The 23,557-nt window shown below is 35.9% G+C and overlaps 6 protein-coding genes across 6 annotated transcripts; 5 read left to right on the forward strand and 1 right to left on the reverse strand.

Moving 5' to 3' along the window:
• Positions 1-114: 114 nt before the first annotated feature.
• On the forward strand, positions 115-940 carry GL218_06116 (Vacuolar protein sorting-associated protein 28; the record flags this gene model as incomplete). The annotated part of the gene is made up of 3 exons (XM_033582814.1): positions 115-201; positions 260-496; positions 551-940. 3 exons carry the CDS (start codon positions 115-117, stop codon positions 938-940), a joined length of 714 nt encoding a protein of 237 aa, XP_033434199.1.
• A 348-nt stretch (positions 941-1,288) lies between these two features.
• GL218_06117 (Alanyl-tRNA editing protein AlaX-L) lies at positions 1,289-2,098 on the forward strand (the record flags this gene model as incomplete). Its single annotated transcript, XM_033582815.1, has 1 exon — positions 1,289-2,098. One exon carries the CDS (start codon positions 1,289-1,291, stop codon positions 2,096-2,098), a length of 810 nt encoding a protein of 269 aa, XP_033434200.1.
• A 7,628-nt stretch (positions 2,099-9,726) lies between these two features.
• On the forward strand, positions 9,727-12,344 carry GL218_06118 (uncharacterized protein; the record flags this gene model as incomplete). The annotated part of the gene is made up of 3 exons (XM_033582816.1): positions 9,727-10,104; positions 10,164-10,478; positions 10,530-12,344. 3 exons carry the CDS (start codon positions 9,727-9,729, stop codon positions 12,342-12,344), a joined length of 2,508 nt encoding a protein of 835 aa, XP_033434195.1.
• A 601-nt stretch (positions 12,345-12,945) lies between these two features.
• Positions 12,946-15,411, forward strand: GL218_06119 (putative membrane protein C6F6.13c; the record flags this gene model as incomplete). Its single annotated transcript, XM_033582817.1, has 1 exon — positions 12,946-15,411. The coding sequence occupies one exon, from the start codon at positions 12,946-12,948 to the stop codon at positions 15,409-15,411; it is 2,466 nt and encodes an 821-aa protein (XP_033434196.1).
• Positions 15,412-15,761: 350 nt separating this feature from the next.
• On the reverse strand, positions 15,762-17,466 carry GL218_06120 (uncharacterized protein; the record flags this gene model as incomplete). The annotated part of the gene is made up of 3 exons (XM_033582818.1): positions 15,762-16,719; positions 16,773-16,979; positions 17,033-17,466. 3 exons carry the CDS (start codon positions 17,464-17,466, stop codon positions 15,762-15,764), a joined length of 1,599 nt encoding a protein of 532 aa, XP_033433969.1.
• A 5,009-nt stretch (positions 17,467-22,475) lies between these two features.
• On the forward strand, positions 22,476-23,258 carry GL218_06121 (uncharacterized protein; the record flags this gene model as incomplete). The annotated part of the gene is made up of 1 exon (XM_033582819.1): positions 22,476-23,258. One exon carries the CDS (start codon positions 22,476-22,478, stop codon positions 23,256-23,258), a length of 783 nt encoding a protein of 260 aa, XP_033433968.1.
• Between the last annotated feature and the right edge of the window lie 299 nt (positions 23,259-23,557).

Raw genomic sequence — 23,557 nt, forward strand, 5'->3', positions numbered from 1 at the left:
CAATTAGGTACCTAGGTATTTACCATTAACTCACCCATTCCATACTTCTCTAATCTAGAACTTGGACTCTTTCCTTTCAAGAATCATCAAGACTTATCAATATACAGGCTTTACATGATGAATCCCCGTCAGGGTTATGCCCCAACGCCCCATAGCTATGTCCCTAATACCGCCCTATCAGCTACAATAAATTTAGATGAGGTACGCATTTAATCCCCTATTCTGCGTTACTCGTGAACCTATGCTTATAACTCCATAGGAAGTGAAGCTAGCAGACACCCGTGCTGAAAGGGACTTACAAGATTCTCTTGCTGAGATCTTTTCTATCATCGTCACCTTAGACGAACTGGAGAGAGCATTTCTCAAAGATGCTATTCCCGAAACCGACTATACTGAAATTTGTGAACGATCGCTAAAACAGTATAAGTCTATTCTAACAGACGAAACTGTAGCTAAAGCTTTTGTGGGCCTAGAAGAGTTCAAGGCCGAGTGGGATGTAAGGAAACCTTTTAAATTTTATGGCTAACTAGTACTGATTACATTCTCGTAGCTCGAAGTTCCTAGGGCTACAGAGCGGCTTAGGGTAGGTATGCCATCAACCGCTGTCACTGCATCGACAGGGGCCACTCAACCATCAGCTTCGGCAAACAACAAGTCCGGTGCTCTCATCCTTGAAGCAACACAGGACTTCATCACTTTTCTGGATGCCTTGCGCCTTGGGCTTCTAGCAAAGGATCAACTGCACCCTCTCTTGACTGACGTTATTCAGAGCGTCAACAAAGTCACTGATCGGGATTTTGAAAATCGCGGGAAAATTGTGCAGTGGCTGATTACATTAAATCAGATGAAGGCGACTGAGGAGTTGAGCGAACAGCAAGCCAGGGAGCTCGAATTGGACATTAACTCGGCATACTTGGGCTTCAAGAATACGCTAAATTAATACGTCCAAATACCTAATTTATCAAGGTATTATATCGAGTTATCTATCAATGATATAGGCATTAAGACAACGCCTATTCTTTTTTAAATGACCGATGACTGATGACCGCAGAAGGGCGTTGAGTAAGAGAGTGAGTGGATCCTAGATTCCGGCATTTACTGGCCAATTGGCCTAAATAGACCCACCATTAGGGCGCGAGTCTGTCATGCCCAAAAAACATCTCATCAAAGTATTTGAGACGATGCTCATGAGGAGTAATTTATCGATGGATTTAATAACATCAACGTATCTATATCAAGCACGAAAATATTAAATCCATTCGAACATTACGCTACCGAAATCTTCGATATGCAGCGCACCTATCTCGCGTTCCATCATAACGCAAAGCTTCATACTCTACAAACTGTAGTCACTGCAGTCCGCTCAATAACAGCTCTTGAGGAGGCTAACAAGGGGCTTTTCAAACAAGCCAAGGAAGATGACCATGTTGTAGTTACGGAAAAGACTATATTCCACCCTCAAGGCGGAGGTCAACCTTCTGATGTTGGTGTGATGAAAAGCCCTGAGGGTGAAAGTTTTGATGTATTTATGGTGCGCACAAGTGCTACAAACGACGGCGAGATATTGCACTTTGGCAGATTCGCGAATACCATGGCAATTTTCAAGGCTGGGGATTCGGTCACTCAAACGATTGATAGTGAGAAGCGGAATCTATACTCCCGGTATCATACAGCTGGGCACGTTCTTGGTGCAGCCGTTCGACATCTCCTCGAAAAAGAAATAGCCAACTTCGATGAACTAAAAGCATCGCATTTCCCCGATTCTGCTGCTTGCGAATTCCAAGGTCTTATTGAAGGGAAATGGAAGGATGCTATTCAAACTCGCTTGGATGAGTACGTTAGCAAAGACATGCCAGTTGAAATAGATTGGTGGGACGAGAACGACTTCAAGATAAATGGGCTTGAAAGATTAATACCTGATCGCAAAGCAATGGGTATGACGGACGATGAGAAATTCCGAGTCGTGAAGATTGTCGGAGCCGAGACCTATCCATGCGGCGGCACGCATGTTGACAGTACAGAGCAATGCGGCAAGACCAATGTGAAGAAGATTAGTCGAGCAAAAGGGACAAGCCGAGTAAGCTATGTGCTACCTTAGCAGTTGGCCGTCGAAACGGTCAAATACGGGCTCTCGCAGCAGAAATAAAACTTACCTAATGTAACCTATCAAGAGCTCGATACCAGACTCATTCTAATTAGAGCCATCCAATATTTGTCTACAGGTGTTCTGCAAGGTACTCTTTAGTAGACACAATTGGACCTTTCGTTTCGATGGTTCTTAGGCCGACGCAGCAGATCTTATCAAGTATCCGGCCTCTGCAAGTAGTCCAACCATGTTTTCTGGACTAAAGACTAAAGAGTACGTGCTGAGAGCCTGGCGTGAATGTCAGACAGCCTTACCTTAGGTACTTAACTTAAACATTGTCGCCCATTCGAACTACAATATTCTAGCACGTGGGTGTATAATTCCAGGTACAATCTCAGGCACAAGTTCCAATTTAAACCCATTGGTGACTTAAACAAGTTTAGATGTCGGCTAGCTAACATATCTTTCGATAATCGCTGTATGATGGAACTAGACATCAATCCGGATGAATCAGCGAGAAACGGCTTCACGCATACTCCCTTGCAACAAGGTACAGGGTATCATTTGACCTTTGGTCCCTGTGGGACTGCTGCAGGAAATCCAATGCCGATCGTGGGAACCTGGAATTCAATCGGGGGCATGGTTGGTACATCAAGCCTATATTCTCCTTCATATTCATCACCAATATCGAATCAAGTATATCATTCGCTAGAAGTTTTGCCAATACTGCACATCAACTCGCGCGCCACCCAACTTGAGCGGTTAGCGCGAATAGCTATCCTCTCAAACAGCACTATCCCACACCTTTTGTACAAGTGAAATTCGAAGATGTTTAGCGTGAATGGGTCTTGGGCGATGCTGTGTAAGATGTATTGTTTCCAAAAGGCTCGGACATGTGGTCCAAATGATTGGCTAAGACAACCGTAACTGGCTATTGTCAACATGCCTAAAACTTTATTACATTAGTGGGGTTTTCTGTTCAGTGGGGTAAAAAGTTCAGGGTCTTTTCAATGACATGCATCTTGTACATGTTTCTTGTACATGCATGTACCAAACAGGCAAAGAATGTGGATCCGTTGCCACAAAGCGCACGGGCCACACCTGGCAAGGCAGCCTGGCCCACCAAATAATATAAATATAAATATAATCCCCAAAATTTTATATAATTATTCTAAATATTAATAAATATTATAAAATTTATTTAAATATTATTATTTTTTATAATAATAATATTACAAATCTTTATATTAATATATAAAAATGTATAAATAGTTATTTTTATAAGTAAAACGCTAATATATAAATAAAGATAAATAGTAAAAATTCATTATATTTATATTAATATATTATTATTAATTAAGATATTTAAAGGTAAAGAATAACTTAAAGTTTAAAAAAATATAGAAATTATTACGGGATTTTTTATAAACCATAATAATATTATAATAAACGTTTATAAATGTATAATAAAAATAAACGGCAAAATAAATATAAAATTTAATAACGTAAATAAAAATATAAAAAAGAAATATATAATAATAATAAATATATTATATAAAATATAAAAATATATATAATTATTAAATAATATTTTCTAGTAAATATAGTAAAATCTTTTATTAATAAAAATATTATTATTATTATTATTATTATTAATATTATTTTAAAAATCTATAATAAATTTAAATATTGAAAACCTTAATATTATTAGATTAAATATATTTAAATTAATATTTAAAAATTTAATAAACGGATAAAAATTATTAAATAATAAAATTAATTTTTATTAAGTAAATATATATAATATTATATATAATATTTAAAAATATAAGGTAAAGTTAATATAATTAGAAATAATTTTTAAAATTAAAAATAAAATATTTGTAAAATATAAAATAAAAAATAAAATTATTTTATTATTTAGTTTAAAATTAATATAAACGGATAATTATATATTTAATAAATTAAATAAAATATAAAATTAATTAAAAATAGCTTTAATATTATATAAATTATAGTTAATATAAATATTAATAAAGTTATTAAGAAATTTCTAATAAATTATAATATAAATAAAAAATATATAATTTAATTAAGTTATATTTGTAAAAATTATATTATCCGTCGGAGACATTTTTTACGTTCAAACTTTTAAAAATTATTATGGGAAATTGATAAGTAATTGATAAATAATTGATAAATAATTGATAAATAATTGATAAATAAATGTTTAATAAATAATAAGAAATTAATAAGAATTTCCGACAGATTTTACCGTGTAAGTTTGCGAATACGTGAAAACGTTTGCGCGAGCTTGCAAATGCATGCGTTTTCTTAAATTTTAAATTTTAATTAATTATTATATATTATATAATTTATTATTTTTATTTATAATAATATTATTAAGTTAAAATAAAAATTTAGTTAATTTTATATAATATATTTACGAAGTTTTTTATTGTTTATTAATAAATAATAAAAGTATATATTAAATATATAAAATATTAATTAATATATTATAAATATATATATTTAAAATCTAGATATTATGCCAAGATTATATAGAAATGTAAAATATATAAAAGTTGGTAAAAAAAGTAATAAAATAAGTAAATATTGTAATATAAATAATAATAAAAAATAAAATATTTAATATTTTAAAAATAATTATATAATTTTAAAATAAAATAATATTGTTTTATAATTTAAAAATAAGTAAAGTTATATTTAATAACCTTAAAAAAATAAAAATTAAATAAAAAAACGTATTATAAATAATATTAAAAATTTTATAAAAAATAGTAATAATTAATTTTAAATTTAACAATTAATAAATTTATATAATAAAAGATTAAAGTTATATAATTAAATTATTAAATAATAAATATTTTAATTACGGTAAAAAAGGTTATTAAATTAAAGATTATAATAAAAAGTTATAATAATTATATAATATATCATTTAATAATAAGAAAATTACTTTTAAAAGAACTTTTTATAAAAATAATAAAAATTTTAGAAAAAGAGTTAAAAATGCCATAAAAAAATAAAAGAATAATAAAAATAATAAAAAGATTTATTTTATTAAAAATAATAATAAAAATAATAATAAAAAAAATAATAATGTATTAAATAAATAAATTTTAAATAATAATAATTTAGATTAAATATTATAAAATATTATAGAAAATATAATAAATTATTATTAAAATTAATAAAAAGGTTACATTTATTAGGTTAAAATAAATAAAAGTAATAAATCATTATTATATAAAAATAAACTTATTTAAAAAGATTATAAAAAAGATTATAATTTATTTAAAGTATAAATATATAATAATAAAGATTTTACAATCTTTTTTAATTACAATTATAAGATATATTATATATTAAAATTATTAATTAAAGGTATAATTAAATATCTATTATAAAAACTGTTAATAATAATAAAAATCAAAAAAATTGGATTATAAATTAAAGAAAATATTATAATTTATATAAGATTTAAGATATTAAATAACTATAATAATACTTTTACTATTATTATAAAAATAGTTTTTAATAAAATGTTTTTTAAAGATTTTATATTAAAATAAAATATTTTTTATAAATGAAAGGTTTAATATAAAAAGTTTTTATTTAATAAAATATTATATTTAAAAGGATTTATTAATAAATTTATTTTTAAATTAATAAAAAATTTTATAATTAATTAAGTAACAAAAATAATAAAAAAAATAGTTTATAATATAATTAATATACCAAAAATATAATAATATAAAAAAACATTAATTAATAACCTAAAAATTAATAAATATTTAGTTTTATATAAGTAAAATTTTCTTAAATTATTTAATATTAAAAAAAAATAAAAAAACATAAAATTAAATATAAAATATAAAATAAATATGGGAAATAACCCTTTAGTTAAACTATTATTTAAACAATATAATCCTTATTAAAAATAAATGTTACAAAATTTTGTAAAAATTTATAAAAATATAATTATATAAAAAAATAAAAATTTATAAAGTGTATTTTTATTATTAACACCTAAAAAAATATTAGGTTAAATAATAAAACCTAATAAAAATGATTTTAATATTATATAACGTTTTTATTATAATTATAAAAAACTAAATAAATATATTAAAAAAAATGTACACCCGTTACTTAACGTTTAAAATTAAATCCAACAAATAATAAAATATAAATAATATATATTTATTAACCTAAAAAATAGTTTTTAACAAATTAAAATCTAATAAAAAGATTGTAAAAAAATAACTTTCGTAACATTATTTAAATTCTTTAAATAAGAGGTTATACCATTTAAACTTACTAATATATTAGTAATGTTTTAGGTATTAATTAACAAAATTTTAAAACCATTTTTTAAATAAATTGCCGAAATATTAAATAATATTTATTTATAAATAAATTTAAAAAAATAACTTTATAAACGAATTTAAATATTATTTATATAACTTATTAAATATAATATAATTGTTTACGCTATTAAAACTTAAATATTTATTAAAAAAAGAATATTCCTAAAATTTATTATATTAAAAAACAAGATTGAAACAAATCCAACAAAAATAACAATAATTAAAAATAAACCAATACCATAAATAATAATATAAATTAAAGCTTTTATTAATATTATTAAATATTTTTAATATTTTATAAAAGATTACTCGAAAATATCAACCCCATTTATAACATTTATAAAAAAATAAAAAAACATACTTATAAAATTAAACGTAATAATAAAGATAATTTAAAAATAAATTTATAAAGTTATTACAATAATGTTAATTATATAAAGATTTAATTAAAAATTATCAATAATATTAAAATTAAACATTAGTAAAAGATATATAAAAATAGCTATTTTATAACCATATATATATAAAAATTAAAAAATCTTTTATTTAATAATTTATTTTTTTAAAAAATTAATAAATATATAAAAGTATTATTTAACGCAAAAAAAAAAGCTATTAAAAATAATATTAACATTTTAATATTAGTAATATTAAATAAAAAAAAGAAATATTATAATAATTATAAACTATAAATTATTAAAAACAATTAATATTAAAATTAAATAATTTATTAAAATCCTTTATTTCTTTAATACTATTAAATATTATAGTATTAAAATTATTTATTATTTAAGTAAAATTAACATTTTTACTAATTATTTATTAAAACCATTTAAAGATTTAAATAATTTAAATTATTTAATATATAAATAAATCTTTAAATAAATAATTTAATATTTTTATAAATTAAACCGATTAAATTTTTAAATTATATACAAATATATAAAAATTAAAATAATTTTATTAATAACCATTAATAAAAAATAAATAAATAACCATTTTATTATTTATAAAAAATATTTATATAAAGTTACCAAATATAAAAAAGTATTTAAAAGATTATTACATGTAATAGGTATAATATATAAAATTATAAACCTTTAAAAAATATTAAAATATAATAATTTACTTATTTAACTACGCAAAATTTATTATAATTAAAACCATATTATAATTAAAATAATATAAAAGAATGTATTAAAATAATATTAATATTTAAATATAATATTAATTGTATAATAAATTATTATTAAATATTTTATTTATTAATTAATAAAAAAGTTAGATTTTTTATTACTTAATTTATAATTAATTTAATTTTTAATATTATTAATACGATAAATAATTAATTATATATTAATAATGAACAAAAGTAGGATAATTTTTGGAGTAAAATTATACACTTAACGTATTAAGTCTTTATAAAAAGCATTTTTAATAATTAAAAATAGTATTTTATTTTTGAATATATAACGGGATTATATTGATTAAAAATAAAGCTTAAACTTTAAAAAAAAAAAGAATAAATATATTTGATATAAAAGAAAGTATATATAATAAGTGTAAGTAATTATGAAATTAATAAGTATAAATAATATTTATTTGTTAATTGTTAATAATGAAAGAATTAATGTTAATGATAATGATCAAGAAAATGCAACAATTTAAGGACTTTATATGGCCTTGGAAGTTAAGATTACATAATAAACCCTTGCATACGATGTCATTGCAATATTGCACCTGTTTAATAATTATATATATTTTATTAATAATTATAAAATATATTATAAAATAAATAAAAGTATATTTAATATAAACTATATTATTTATTAATTATTAATTATTATTTATTTATATTAGTAATATATATAAATATTTTAAAAAATGGATTAGTAATAATATAAAATTGTTTATAAATATAAATGTTATTTAATAAGTTTAAAAAAAAGATTTAACGATTAAATATTTTATACCATTATAGTTAAAAAAAAATAAAAAAGTTAAAAAAATTAACAAAAATATTAAGAAAATTATATTATGTAAATATTAAATAAATTTTATAATTAATTTTTTAAATTTATTAAAAAAAATATTAATTATTTATAATTATATTTTTAAATTAAAAAAATATAATAGTTTTTATTTAATATTTAATATATAATTTTTTTAAAACTAATAATTAACCAAATATAATAAATATATATAAAAGGTAATAAAAAAAAAAAGTTTTATTTATAAAATAATTAGTTATATAATATAAAGCATTTTTAACCCATAACAATTTTAATAATAATAAGTTAATAAAAATCAAATATAAATATATTTATAAAAAAAGAAAGGTTTAATTAAAATATATATACTTAAAAATTAAATATTATATATAAAATAATAGATAATTAAGTATAAACCTTATTACAATAACTTTTAAACTATTAATAATTATTATGTTAATAATACATATAAAATTTAAAATTTTAAAAGTATAATATTATAAAATAAATATAATGGCACCAATTTATTTCCTATTTATATTTAAAACAAATATTTAATTTATAATATATAATATATTAATAAAAAATTACTAAAATAAAATAAATAACGTTTATAAAAAAAATTAAATTAAAATATATTTTAAAAAAAAATATTATAATAATTAAGAATAATTATATAAAAAAAAAGGAATAATATAAATTTGTTACCATAAAACGTACAGGTTATACTTGGCAAAATAATTTGGCTTATTAAATAATATAAATGTAAATATAATTCTTAAAACCTTATATAATTATTCTAGATATTAATAAATACTACAAGACTCATTTAGATATTATTATTCTTTATAATAATAATGTCATAAGTCCTTGTGTTAATATATAAAGATGCATAAGAATTCTGATACTTGCTCCTCAACCTACTACATCTACTACCTTCTATACGTGTATACCTACAAGTATATCCAATTGTTAGATTAACTAAATCCCACTCACCATACATGTATGTAAGTACTCCTTTTGGTCATGGGGTAACTCAAAATTCAAACAGCCAAAGCTTTTTCTGTTGGTAAAAGGTGGGCAACTAGTACGAAGGGATCTCTTATATATATTCCTCCATGCTCTACCGTTACCTTTCCCCCCTTTCTCCTTTTCCGTTCCTTATACCAGATACTCTTACAAATTGCTGTAATTCGATTCAACACATCGAAGGAATTTCAACATCCCGCTCTCATTACTTAAGCAATGAGAGAGTATCATGGCTTCTCTTGGTGGTAACATTTTACCCCCTGACCCGCATACAAATATCTATCTTGCTGGAGTAGTAGTTGTCCTATTAGTAGGCGTATGCTACTCTACAATACTTGCGAGAAAAGCAAAAGACAGCGAGAACCCTGGTCTCGTACAGTCGTTGTGGCTTTTCTTCTACACATGTTTCCTCAAACCGCATGATGGCGACAACAATGGCAACCAGCAGGATGCCCTTGAAAGCTTTTATAAGACGCAGGCTGGTGCGTACGATGCGACGAGGAAGGCCCTCCTAAAGGGTCGCGAGGACATGTTAGCTCTCGCAGCTGCTCAGCTCTCTTATCGAGCAACACAAGGCGGCGAGAAGAAGAGACGTGTTTGGGTAGATGTACGTGCTCAATAACAATTATAGTCACAAATCACCAAGGTCACTAACCATACAAATAGGTTGGTGGAGGGACTGGTTGGAACATTGAAACCATGTCCAAATTCGTCGATGTTGCCCAGTTCTTTGATAGCGTTTACCTGGTTGACTTCTCTCCATCGCTTTGTGAAGTCGCTCGGAAGCGTTTCGAGAGACTAGAATGGAATAACGTTAAAGTTATCTGCCAAGATGCAAGGAAATTCCGCTTAGAAGACCACGAGCCTTCTTACCAGGATAGACGCGCCTCCGGTTCCCCAAATCGGAACCACTTCTTCCAGGAGAAACCTAAGAATGGCGGTGCCGACTTGATCACCATGTCATACAGCTTATCTATGATTGTGAGCGCCAATCAATCTAGGCATATCGTACACTTACTTACAAAGTTATAGCCTGACTACTATTCTGTTATTGACTCGCTGCCGTCCTTACTAGCTCCGAATGGTATAGTTGGCGTGGTTGACTTTTATGTTCAATCTCAAGCCGATATCAGCTTCCGAAACTATACTGGTGGCCATGCTAACCGTCATGTCAACTTCTTCGGTAGGACATTCTGGCGTGCGTGGTTTGATATCGACCGAGTTGCTCTCGAACCTGGAAGGCGTGACTACCTCGAGTATAGCTTCGGTACAGTCTTGAATGTGAACAACCGAAACTACGCTCTAGGTGCAATTCCCTATTACATATGGCTGGGGACTCATAAGCAACCATCATCATCTAGCCTCCCGCACGAAATTGTTGAGAAGCTGGATGCTCTGGTTACCGAGTCTCCTTACCTTTACCCCGCCAATCACTCAGCCGCTCTGTCTCGCGCAGTTGAAAGGGCTACGCCAGAGATCCGGTCTAAGGCTTTTGACGCTGCTATTGTCAACATTTCTTCTAACTTGCCTCTTCCGTCCTTTTTCTATCAGAACCATCATTACAGGATTTATTACGACGATCAGCTCAAGAAACACACTCAATTCAACGATGAGTATATCTATGCCTTCACCTGGGAAGATACTCGTGTTGATGAACGCATCCTCAAGCTGAAGTCGGATGATGTGGTGCTGGCTATCACCAGCGCCGGCGATAACCTTCTTTCTTATGCTCTACAGGGACCAGCTAGAATACATGCAGTCGATTTAAACCCGACACAGAACCACCTTCTTGAGCTCAAAGTAGCCGCATTCTCTTCTCTCCCCTATGAAGATTTTTGGAAGATTTTCGGCGAGGGCAAACATCCCGAGTTTCGCTCCTTACTTATCTCAAAAATGTCCCCTCACCTATCTAGTCGTGCGTTTCAATACTGGCTTAACAATCACCACATCTTCACTAAGACTCAGGGTGGTCTGTACGATACGGGCGGATCGAAACATGGAATTCGCATCTTCCGCTGGATTTCTCGCGTATTTGGATGCCGATCCGCTGTTAAAGAGCTACTCGCTGCCAAGACCTTAAACGAGCAGCGTGAAATCTGGCGCAACAAGATTCGCCCGGCACTCCTTTCCCGCCTAGTCTCTAAGTTCGTCGTGAGCCAGGAATCATTCCTGTGGACGGCACTTGGAGTGCCCAAGAACCAGCTCGCAATCATTGAAGAGGATCATGCTGTATCGGAAGTAGTCTGCGGTCCTGACGCGCGGGCTAAGAATACGCGCTCCCACGCCATCTGGGAGTATATGGTCAATACGCTGGACCCGATGGTAGAGTCGACGCACATCGCGGCTGACAATCCGTACTACCTAGTGTGCCTTGACGGTAAATTCAGTCGAACGTGCCATCCAGACTACCTGTCACCTCATGCACACGCCCGACTCTCTCGCCCGGGAGCGTTCGATGGGTTACGCATCCACACGGACGAGATCGACGAAGTACTCGCACGTATTGCGCCCGGTACCCTGACAGTGGCTGTTGTTATGGATAGCATGGACTGGTTCGATCCAGGATCAAACGCTGCCGCGGCACAAATTGCTAAACTCAACCGGGCGTTACGCATGGGCGGACGTGTTATGCTGCGCTCTGGGGGTCTCCGGCCTTGGTACCTAGCCGAGTTCGAACGGCACGGGTTCTCAGCTAAATGTATGGGCGAACGCACGGGGGGCAAATGCATCGACCGTGTGAACATGTATGCAAGTTGCTGGATCTGCACCAAGCGCGATAACCTGCCTCCGCCGACTCCAGAGACGGAATCGGTAGCTAGCTCCGAGATCACTTCTTTACAGATTTGAGATGTATTTAAATGCATCAAAGGGAAAAATAAGTTTTAGTGGTCCTCAAAGGGCGCCCCAGAATGAGACCAATTCAATTACATTCTAATCGCTCATTACCATTATCCTTCTACAGGAAATATATTCGTTGGTTACGGTATATATCATACTCTGTATCCATTGATTGATATATTCCCCATGTCTACTTTTTGGAAGTTCATAGGGTTTGAATTGATTTATTTACAATTGAGTTTGAAAACTTTACGGTAACACTTATAACATTAAATTTACCTGGTTAAATTATTTAAGTCATGCTCGTGAAATGTATCCCTAATTGTAGTTAGTATTGTGTCACGAAAGTGCAATTTCGAATTAATTCGGCTGCCTAGAGCTGAGCTGCATACTTCCTAAGATGATGTGCATGGCATGACTAAAAGTCAGGGGCTTTTTAAAAGATAAGAAACCCCCCCCCCCCCTCTAGTATCAAAACTTTATAGGAAAAACAACTAAAAGACGACAAAGAAGCTTTCACAATAGGTAAATGACAAGAATACCTTTCAATTACCTAGGTGCCTAGGTTATGTACCTATTTATTAGGCCATTCTAAATAATTGCCATCACCATGGCGCCTCTTACTAGTGAGCCCGATGCTATTCGAGTCGCACTTAATCTCGCCCGACGCAAGGTATTTTACAGCCTCGTTGTTGAGATTGCGGCGTACATGCGATCGCAACTAGAACTACCTTATAGTCCCAATGGATCACCATCTCTTTCATCCTCTTCAGGGCGAGCTCCACCTCCATATTCAGAAACAACAGATGCACCTCTATTCTCACCCCGCACTAACAGTCGGGATTCCAATTCCACGCCACCACCACAACCACCACGGCCGCAAAGAACGCCCACTAGTCCAGCACTTTTTAGATTGCGGAAGGCGGCGCTGCTGCATTTCGACTCATGGCGCGACGAAACTCTCGCTAAATTAAAAGAGCTTGTAGCTAAGCCTGACGATCAGAAAGTCGTTGATGCCCGTCGAAAGCGCGTTGAGCAGATAAACGCTAGGACCAGAGAGGAACCATCTGACGGTGAGGACCTGCTAAGCTTCGGCGACAATAGCAGGTCTACTCAGACGTCAATGACACCGGCACTGCCGCCCCGGTCTACCGGACCAACCAGTATACCCGCCTTTCAGGCCTTGTACCACCCCATTCCTACCCGGCTCACCACGATCCCCATGGAGGATCGCAAAGAGGTTCTAAGCGCCATGCTAATCCTACTGTTATCTATCGGCAACTATTCGGCGTACTCGCGTACGCTGATCTGCTACTTGACTTCTGCGCTCGAGATCCCACCTGCGTTCCTCGACGCTGAGGAAACAGAGATCGCGACGACTATGGTTGAGGCCGCGAAGAAGGCTGAGCAAGAAGGTGGCATGTCGGCCGAGGCCGAGGCGCAGAAGCGCAGGGAGCAAGGCCAAGTGGGCCGATTTTGGAAAGTTGGGTTGGCGTCCGTCGCGGGCGCTGCTATTATTGGTGTGACGGGGGGTCTTGCTGCGCCCGCTGTAGCCGGTGTGATCGGTGGTCTCATGGGGTCCGTCGGGCTGGGCGGACTAGCGAGTTTCTTGGGTATCTTCTGGATGAACGGCGCATTAGTGGGTACGATCTTCGGGGCGTTCGGGGCAAAGATGACGGGTGGTATGGTTGACCAGTACGCCAAGGAGGTCGAAGATTTCAAGTTCCTGCCGCTACGGGAGGAGTGGGGTGAAGGGTGGTCGAATAAAGAAGACGGCTCGAAAGCTCGTAGGCTCCGCGTTACTATTGGTATTAACGGCTGGCTTACGTCCGAGGAAGACGTAACAAAGCCGTGGCGGGCCCTTGGTGACGAGACTGAAGTATTTGCCTTGCGATATGAGATGAAGAGTTTGATGGCGCTCGGCGATAAACTTAGAAGCCTCGTTGGCTCTACTGCATGGAGTGCTGTAAGAGCTGAGATCCTTCAGAGGACGGTGCTTGCGACGCTAAGAGGCGCGCTGTGGCCTATCTTTCTCCTGAGCTCAGCTTCCAATATTGATAACCCGTTTAGTCTTGCGCGAAATCGATCCGAGAAGGCCGGTAAGATTTTGGCAGATGCATTGATCAACAAGGTGCAGGGAGAACGACCAGTAACTCTAGTGGGATACTCGTTAGGAGCACGGGTGATCTACGCTTGCTTGAGAGTACTCGCAGATCGAAAGGCATTTGGACTCATAGACAACGTAGTCCTGATTGGAGCACCGGTCCCATCCAATACAGGACACTGGCAGATGATGCGGACAGTGGTCTCGGGCAAGCTGTTCAATGTATACAGCGAGAATGATTACATCCTGGGTTTCCTGTACCGCGCGACAAGCATGCAACTCGGCATCGCCGGGCTGCAATCTATCGGTGAAGAGATCGAAGGGGTCGAGAATCTGGATCTGAGCAACGAAGTAACGGGCCATCTGCGATACCCTGAACTCACAGCCAAAATCTTAACACGATGTGGGTTTCCCGACGTCCGCGGTGGCGCGGGCGCTATCGAGAAGGACGACGGGAAGATTGAGATTGAGCTCCGCGATAAGGATTGGGCTGAGACGGGAAATCTGATCGATATTGAGGATAAACCGGAGCGTCCGAAAGACGAATTTGAGACTATGCCGAATGAGAAGTTTGATCCGGCGGTGAAGAATGTGCTGGAGCTGAAGAGCGATGTTAGCGTAAGAGATGAGAAGATAGAGGGCAAGAGGGATATGAAAGGACCTATTGTCGTATCACGGCAAACAACGGCGGTAACAACGATGACGACTACGCCATCTGTATCGAGCCTCACCGAGACACCTAGAGATACCCTTGAAACTTCCTCCATCGCTGCTTTGTCCAGGTCAACGAGTGCGACTCTGGTTGAGAGTCCACCGCCTGCGTACCCAGGTATTGTACCGAACACTAGCCACAACCACGATGACTACAACTACGATTATGATTCAGACGAGGAGGGTGGCGGGATTAGGATGGTGGATAATGACTCGGATGGAGAGTTGACCTTCATCGAGCCGCTACATATTGAGGATTGATTGATTATGTATCAAGACGTTTTGAGAGGACGGTATATACCCAAGCATGGAAGAAACAGGTCATGGGCTTTTCATTGGAGGCATAGAAGCGGTAGTCGACATGTTGTTATAACTAAGACTTTTGGGGGAAGCCATGTAAAATAGATGCACCATATCAAGTAACTACGGAATTAAGAGAATTTTGGCCAAAGTAGCTGTGATTATTAACTCTAATGACAACCAGCTATTCGCAGCTTACCAAAATACGACATTAAATTTATTGCGAAATTACTATGTAGTATGTATCTATAAAATGCCTATAACCAGTTACCTTCATATGCTCTAATCTATCCCTTTTACCCCCAATACATCTACTCTTCACTACATCCGTTTTCGTGCGTTGTCGCTAAACTTCTAGCCTCCTTTGGCACCTTAACGAAAAGTAGCAGTGTAGCAACAGCAGAAATAAGGATTGATAACCCAAAATACGGCAGCCCAATCCACCCGCCACCTAATTTCATCCCAAGAGCAAAGAGCGCAGCGAGGAGTGGCTGGGCATATACGCTTCCGACAACCTCAGCCATGGCGACAAGACTGAAAAGTCGAGAGCGATGCTCTGGATCGACGTATAGACTCATCAGGCTTCGAGTTAAGCTATTGAAGCCGGACCCAAGCGCCATGAGCATGAGTCCGAAAATAAAGCCTGGAAGTGTCGGAGCTAGACCGAGGATGAATATCCCCACGGCTAGGAACATATATGACCAGCGCGCCAGGGAAAGGTCACGATGATGCTCATCAGGTGCTCGGATCTTCTTAGGCGTCGTACTTTTCATGACATACCGGGTAACCCATGGTAGAATCATGAGTGCTTGAACGACCTGGGCGGCTCCATACGTAGACTGGATGTAGCCCGTCTTGTAAAGCTCGATGCCATACCTCTTCGACAGAAACTGCGCCATAAACTGGAGCGTCGCGTACAAAACAGGTGGAGATCCAAGACATGTTATTAGAAGAAGGATGAGGGATGTGGACTTGAGCATTGAAAGCGACTCCTTAAAACGGGCGATGACATGCGATACCCGTGACTTGAGGTTTGTAGCTTCTCCTTCGTCCTCTACCGATTCCGGTTCGTGACCATGTTCTTGGCCTGGCTGATGCTTCAACGTCTCCGGAACGAAGAGAAAAGCAATTCCGCTTAGCGCAATGACGACAAAAGCAATCCAGATCGGCGGCCATGGTCCTACCTTGGCCATTAATAAGGAAGAAAGTGCTGGGGCTCCAAGATTCCCGCATAGGCTAGCGACGTGTACACGCATGAACGCAATAGCTCTAAAATTGATAAGTTACGGATGTCACTAGATCCTCGAGTAAGACTTACTTACCTCTCTTCTTCGGTCGTCGAATCAGCGATCATGCTCAACACGATACTAGAAATGACCGTACTACCACCACCGAGGAAGTTGCCCAGGGACCCGAGCCAGATCAGCTCGACCGGGAATATGTTGTGGAAATACACCACCGTCATAGCCCAAAGGATCCCGAGAAGAGATCCGGCCAGAGCGAGGGCGACTACGGGCTTTCGTCCTATTCTTGTGAGAGTTAGTCTAGTTGCTAAGCTGAGTGTTAGACCCGTTCTACGCACCTGTCTGCCGCGAGACCCCAAGGGAACGCAGCGAGGAATCCGGCCGCAGCATCAGCGCTGCTCTGGATAGCCAAGATGAAAGCTACCTTATTCTGGATTGCGTTTTCCTTGCAATGTTTCTCGTCGATGGGACCGGATGTGCTCCCATCGACACCGTAGTACTGCCGACATGCTGCGTCTTCTAACAGACGGGTCTCTGGTATTCCGATGAGCCCAGTTGAGGAAGAGGATATGAGGATGATGATGCAGAGAAGGTTCACAATCGTGCGCCCGCTATGTATCTTAGGCACGTGGACGCTTGTAATTGATGTAACTGATAGCCTCTGGCGATGCGACGGCCGTCTTGGACGCTCGTTTGTCAACAGGGGGGCTGTCTCAGTGAGAGTGATCTCATCCGAGTCCCGGCGATGCAGCTCGTCGTCACCATCCATCATTCTATTATATTATTGAAATCGGAAAATCTTCGGTATCATTCTACCTTCGAGTAAATCGAACCGCGTCTTCTTGATCAGATGTAAGATTATTTAAGACGACAATCTAAAGGAATGCTCAGCAATTGAGACTTATTTACTCCCTTGTTAGCGTATTCCGACTCCGAACGGGAACGGGATCAAGCCTAAACGGGAAGGATTCCGAACTCCGAATTGACGTGCTCGTCTAAGACTCGTCATACCCTACGATCCTAACTCCTGGCGAATCAATAATTAGTAGCCTTATTCTGGTCGTGAATATAACTTCATCCGTCGTAAATGTATTTAGATTATTAATATAAATTTCGCAAAATATTCATCTTTTATAACCACATCAATTTGGTCGCTATCACATTCGACATTATGAGCCTCTATATTCTCAATCTCATAGCTAACTTGAGAACTATATGGTTAAGAACATTTGGAATAAGACACAGTATCGATCTATGCGAGACTATTATAATGACTTTGTGAGCAGAGAGGTATATAATATGCGGTAAAGGCTAAGATATACTGCATTACGAGCTGCATCTGTCCTCCTTTCGGAAATCCTTCTGGATACATGTATCCTAGCGAGTCTCTTCATGCGTCTAGTTTTCGGGAGATAAGAAATAGGAGTCTACTTGTATATAGTTTCTCGTTTATGTCATATGCACATTTAAAAAACCGTCACGAAAAAGCATATAATACTAAGTTCTCAAGTACCGGCGTGCTAACCAGTTGATTTAGTACAGTGGCATATCCAATTATATTATAAAGTGAGGTTATTATGAGAAGGCCACAAGGTTATTCAGCCAACCATATTTCTTGAAAATAAGTACGGTGTACTATGTAGCACGGCGGTACTTGAGGGCATATAATAGTTAACGATCATCCAGCGCGCATTATTGCTACTGTATTGTATTTATATTAAGTACTTCAAGAATTAGTCTCGACTATCATCGACCAAGCCTTTCTACTGCTAAGGCATTTACCTACTGAAGCTTAAATTAACAGTCGAGTCTCAATAACATAAAATGCTCATGTATTTGTCGAAAGTTAAGGAAGAAAGATAAATCCGCAAGCTGGAAGCGAGATAATTGTAGCTACTCTAAATAGGCTAGTAGCTTGCTTCAACTTACAATAAGTAACTGAAGAATCTTATTAAACACCTCAGTACTTGTTAAGGTATAAGTAGTACTAGTATGAATTAAGTATAGATCTACATGAAATAGATATATAAAGGCGCACAATGCCCTCGTAAGAGGATAGAAAACCAAGCGTTAATAAATTCATAGCAACTTCGCCGCTGCTTTTAATATTCACTTTACGTATGACATCCATCAAGGGGTATTTCTGACAGTACTGCTACAGCTGTAACCGTACTCACTCCACGTTCATAACAAAATGTTGTCATATATAAGAAATAACACTACTAAGTGTAAAATTAAGACGTCTTTATCGTTTTCATGATTTTGCTTCATTTTCTACTATCTTCATTTATGTCAGGCGGTACTCTAGCTCTATTCCCCTCGGGGAGTACTCTAGACGTCTAATAGACGTAAATGTTATCATCATCATCTACTATCTTCATATATTATTACGGTTCGTAGAGGACATTAGTAGCCATGGTAATCCATACGTAAAGTATAGCGAAGTAAGCTCAGATCTTGCTAGATACTAGAGTAATCACTTGTAATACCATATGTATCACTACGTCTTAGTGATAATATCTTAGGCATAAATAGGGCTAGTAATGTTAGCCTTATGGGGCTAGTTGATAACCCTGTAGCCCTATAGTACCTGTCCCTAACACTGAGCTTCCTCAACCCCACACATTGTTGCTAATTACTTTTTCTTTTTGCGAGACCGTATTCTAGTTATTGCATATCTTGGCCCACGAGATGTCCGCATCTAGGCCCGCTCTCTCCTGTGCCATCCCTGCTCATCGTGGATGCATCCATCCATCCTTCTTTTAATTGCGGCCGTCTATCATACTGTGTTGAATCCGGACGTGTTGAGGTAAGCGGTCGGGCTGGGAGGTCATCGTTAGTTTTATACTGTATTAACTTACATCTAGTCAGACTTAACTTGACCCTCTCCTAAGTTTTTATGACCGGATCAAGCGGACGAAATTCATATAGATGGTGTAGATAGGGATCTTGCTCGTCTGTTTTTTAGAGTTCTTGAATTACCATACCAAAAGCTAATACACCGATCTCGATATACAGATCTAATCTGATCTTGACCGCTTAAGATCCCAACATGCTTGTAGAGATTCCCGCGGAGATATTTGAGATCGATTCCGATTTGCCTAACGATGCGGGCTACAGTACCGCTACAGTCCGTCAGCATCGGGACGTCTAGCATTTGACTACAAATCGGCATGTAACTCGATTGGCCCATCATGCTTTATCTTACCTGTTTCTGGAAAGGTGAACTTACGGTGAACATAGGCTTCTCCAAATACTGGGTACCTAGCTTTCATCTCATCTTTGAACAACGAGACCCAATCAATATTAGGTCCAAGCTTCGAGATGACGACTAAAAAGCAATGCTGATTTGCATACCTAGACCATACGAACCCTAGGGTAGTAAGTCCCAAAAGCTCGGGCGAGACTTCTAGGCAAAGCATCGCCTCTAGATCCACGCAACTAAACACACGTACGGTTGACCAGACAGGGTACTGTGCCAAAATGAAAAAAAAGATCGCGCACTAGACTAAAGTTGGTAAAAGGTCACGGACCACAATTTGAAATATACTTTTAAGCCTCATACGGTTATTTTTATAATATAAATATTCAATTAATCAAAAACAGACCCATATACCCTTACTTATACACATATAAATTTAGAGATGGCTTCATGAATACTAGTCTTAAAATGACATGATATATATCATTCAATAGCCCGAATTGATGCGAAAAATATGATATCAATTACAGTATTGTATGATACGAATCAGGTAGTATGTATATGACTTACCCAGTAATATTATGTTGAAAATTGTCCCAGCAAAGGGTATCACGTGACTATCTTAGGGATGATTACATATGTAGCGCAGCGCTAGGTGGGGCTGTTTAGCTAGGTATAGCTAGTAAGTATCTTTACATATAAATATATATACAAAGTACAAAACACTAATGGAAAGATCAACTTTTTACATACCACACGTAATCTTTCCAACTTTATCAAAAAACCTTAAGTAAACATATACAAATTTAAATAACTTTACCACTACCCAATTTTAAATAACATAATTACTATTGATAGATAGCCATAATTAATGCGAAAATAATAACCTAAGGTGCATGTTGTTTAGTAACTTAAGTTGCATGTTATTCAGATATAATTGAATTGTGTTGCTTCGCAAGCAAGCACGTGATACCCTTTGACAAGACAATTTTCAACATAATATTACTGGGTAAGTCATATAATACCTGATTCGTATCATACAATACTGCAATTAATATCATCATTTTCGCATCAATTCGGGCTATTGAATGATATATATCATGTCATTTTAAGACCAGTATTCATGAAGCTATCCTTGAATTTATATAGGTATAGGTATAGGTATGGGATTTTTGAATACAATTATATATACTATGTATAAGGTAATAAGATATGTACTTAGGTAGCATAGGCATTTTTCCACTTTAAAAGGTAAAGTACCGAGCTAATTGGATAAATCCGTGTTTAACTACCCGTTTAGGCTTAATTTTTATATTTTTTTCATTTTGGCACAGTACCCTGTCTGGTCAACCGTAACACGTGCGCCCATCGTCAAGTGACCCCTCGGATACTGAAGTTCCCGGGCAATCACAGCCATGACATATCATACTGTAGTACCCTGTTCTATGACAGTCGAATCTCACCAGTTTATATCGTATCTAATAACCTTAAGTATATCAGCTTTGTTTTTACCCCTTTCAAAACCATTTGAGATATTTCAAAGGACTTTCTTGTTATCCTGCATTGATAACTGTGAGGTAGGCTCATAAATCTTCCTTACGCTGCGGTATTGAAGTGCGTGAGTCTAAGCAAGCCACGGTCTCAGATCGATTTAGATCTTAGATTAAAACTCTTAACAATTTCTGTTTAGGGAACGATTGACGGTTACCTTAAACTTTGAAGAATCGAGAAGACAATTAATCACCTATCATCTACTCTCACCCTTGTCATTTTCATGTCCGTTATAAATAACAGATGAAAATGATATAAAACCCCTACAAGCCTTACCGAGGGGCGTTACCGCCACTCAGAGGTATTCCTACCTAATGGGCTGTATACCCCATAGCCCTACTTGTACCGATATTTACATGCTGCTCTATATGGTGTCGTGCAGTTACTAAACGCCAACCGGGGGACTTCCCGGCCCCCTCCGAAGAGTCACTAGTGCGGCGTCCGCTCATTTCTCACATGTACTTCACAGTATAACATGCTCTGTACGATCGTGTGCAACGTGGTTCGATGGCGTTGCGAGCATGGAGATGGGGGAATTCATTATACGTAGGACTGCTTGGCCAGGGTTGCCCACAGCTTCAACATCCTAGTTGAAACAAATGAGGAATGACACAACAGAGAACTACCGCAGTTTATATTCTTATATCTCAATACGATAATGCAAGGTTGCAAATTTGGAAATGCAGCTGCATCTCAAAGTGTTGTAGTGTCTTAGCCAAGCTGAATGTGAGTACACATCCTGCCCCATTGTTTCTAGGCAGTCTTTCAGAACATTCTAATTATTCCCCAGAACAGGATATTTCACTAGTGACACGCGGCTAACAGCTTCCAGAATCCCCATAGTCTTGCTGGTTAGGGCTGCATGATATAAGTTTGAGAGTAGGTCTTATGAGAACGTCTTAGATGGATCTACTCTCCATCTCACCAGTTTCATATCTTGTTCTACTCGTAAGGATATTCATCTTACGAGAACTTCTTAGCCGTTTTAACAGAATAATATTTTCACCTACAGATAATTCATCCTCAATATGGCAATCCGAAATCACTTGGAGTATGTCCAGCCTTCTAGGATGGTCACAGGTCTTGAAATCCAGAATAGGAAACGCCATCCGCTGCCGTCATTCCAACCAAAGTCTGAACAGAATCTACAACAGCGAGGTCGAGGTCGGAATCCAAAACCATCCACTACGCTCCCGGTGTCGGCGAATCGATTCTCGAAAAGAACCCTGCGTCAATACCTCAACACCATCACCGTGCCACTCCCACTGTCCAAGGGTGTCTGTCATCTTGAGATCCTCCCCCAAGACATCATCAATAAAATCAGCCAGTACATCCCGTACGAAAACTTGATTTACCTCTCCTGGGCATCGAAGGTACTCAATAAATTAGTCGACCCGCGTCTAGCACCCCACGAGACGAAACTGTCGTTCGTGTTACGCGCCGAGCGCGACTTCTACCGGCACTATAGTATCAGGCCGTCCAACCTCGGCTGCTTCATGTGCTACAAAATCCTTCCCGCGAGCATCTTTGCAATCGACCAGCCGCTTCAAGCTGAACTGTCCACCTCAGCAGTAAGTAGGCCGGTGGTGGTGAATCTGCGGCGGTTCTGCATACGCTGCGGTATCCAATCCGGTTTGCACAAGCCGGGAGACGAGCTTCTCACGCGGATCGACGACAGGTTCTGGATTTGCGACTGCTTGTATGTACAAGGCGAAAAAACACTTGTCTGTCGGAGCTGCGGCGTGATGTGTTACCTTAGGCCGAGGAGGACGAAGCCCGTCTCGTTGCTGAAGTCACCGATAGGATATTAGAATTAGGATGTTGGTGCCTCAATAAAGGGAATTATGCACGGTTTACTAACTCGTGCCAGAGATAAGATTTGATACGATCTTTTCTCTGCCTCTTGGAATCTCTAATTCCTAGGTCTTAGATATATACTTGGTCAGATAAAGTGAGGGTTTTTGTCCATACTCGCTGTTAATATTACGTGAGCTTGATGCTCCAGGTGGGTTTTTGATTAGCGATTGGCATGTCGATGGATGGTAATAAGTGTGTTTTACTGCAAGGGGGTGAGAAAATGTGCTTTATTTGGATATCCAATGGGAGGCTG

The sequence above is a fragment of the Daldinia childiae genome, assembly GCF_008694065.1.
Source record: "Daldinia childiae strain JS-1345 chromosome Unknown Scaffold6, whole genome shotgun sequence".
Classification (NCBI taxonomy): domain Eukaryota; kingdom Fungi; phylum Ascomycota; class Sordariomycetes; order Xylariales; family Hypoxylaceae; genus Daldinia; species Daldinia childiae.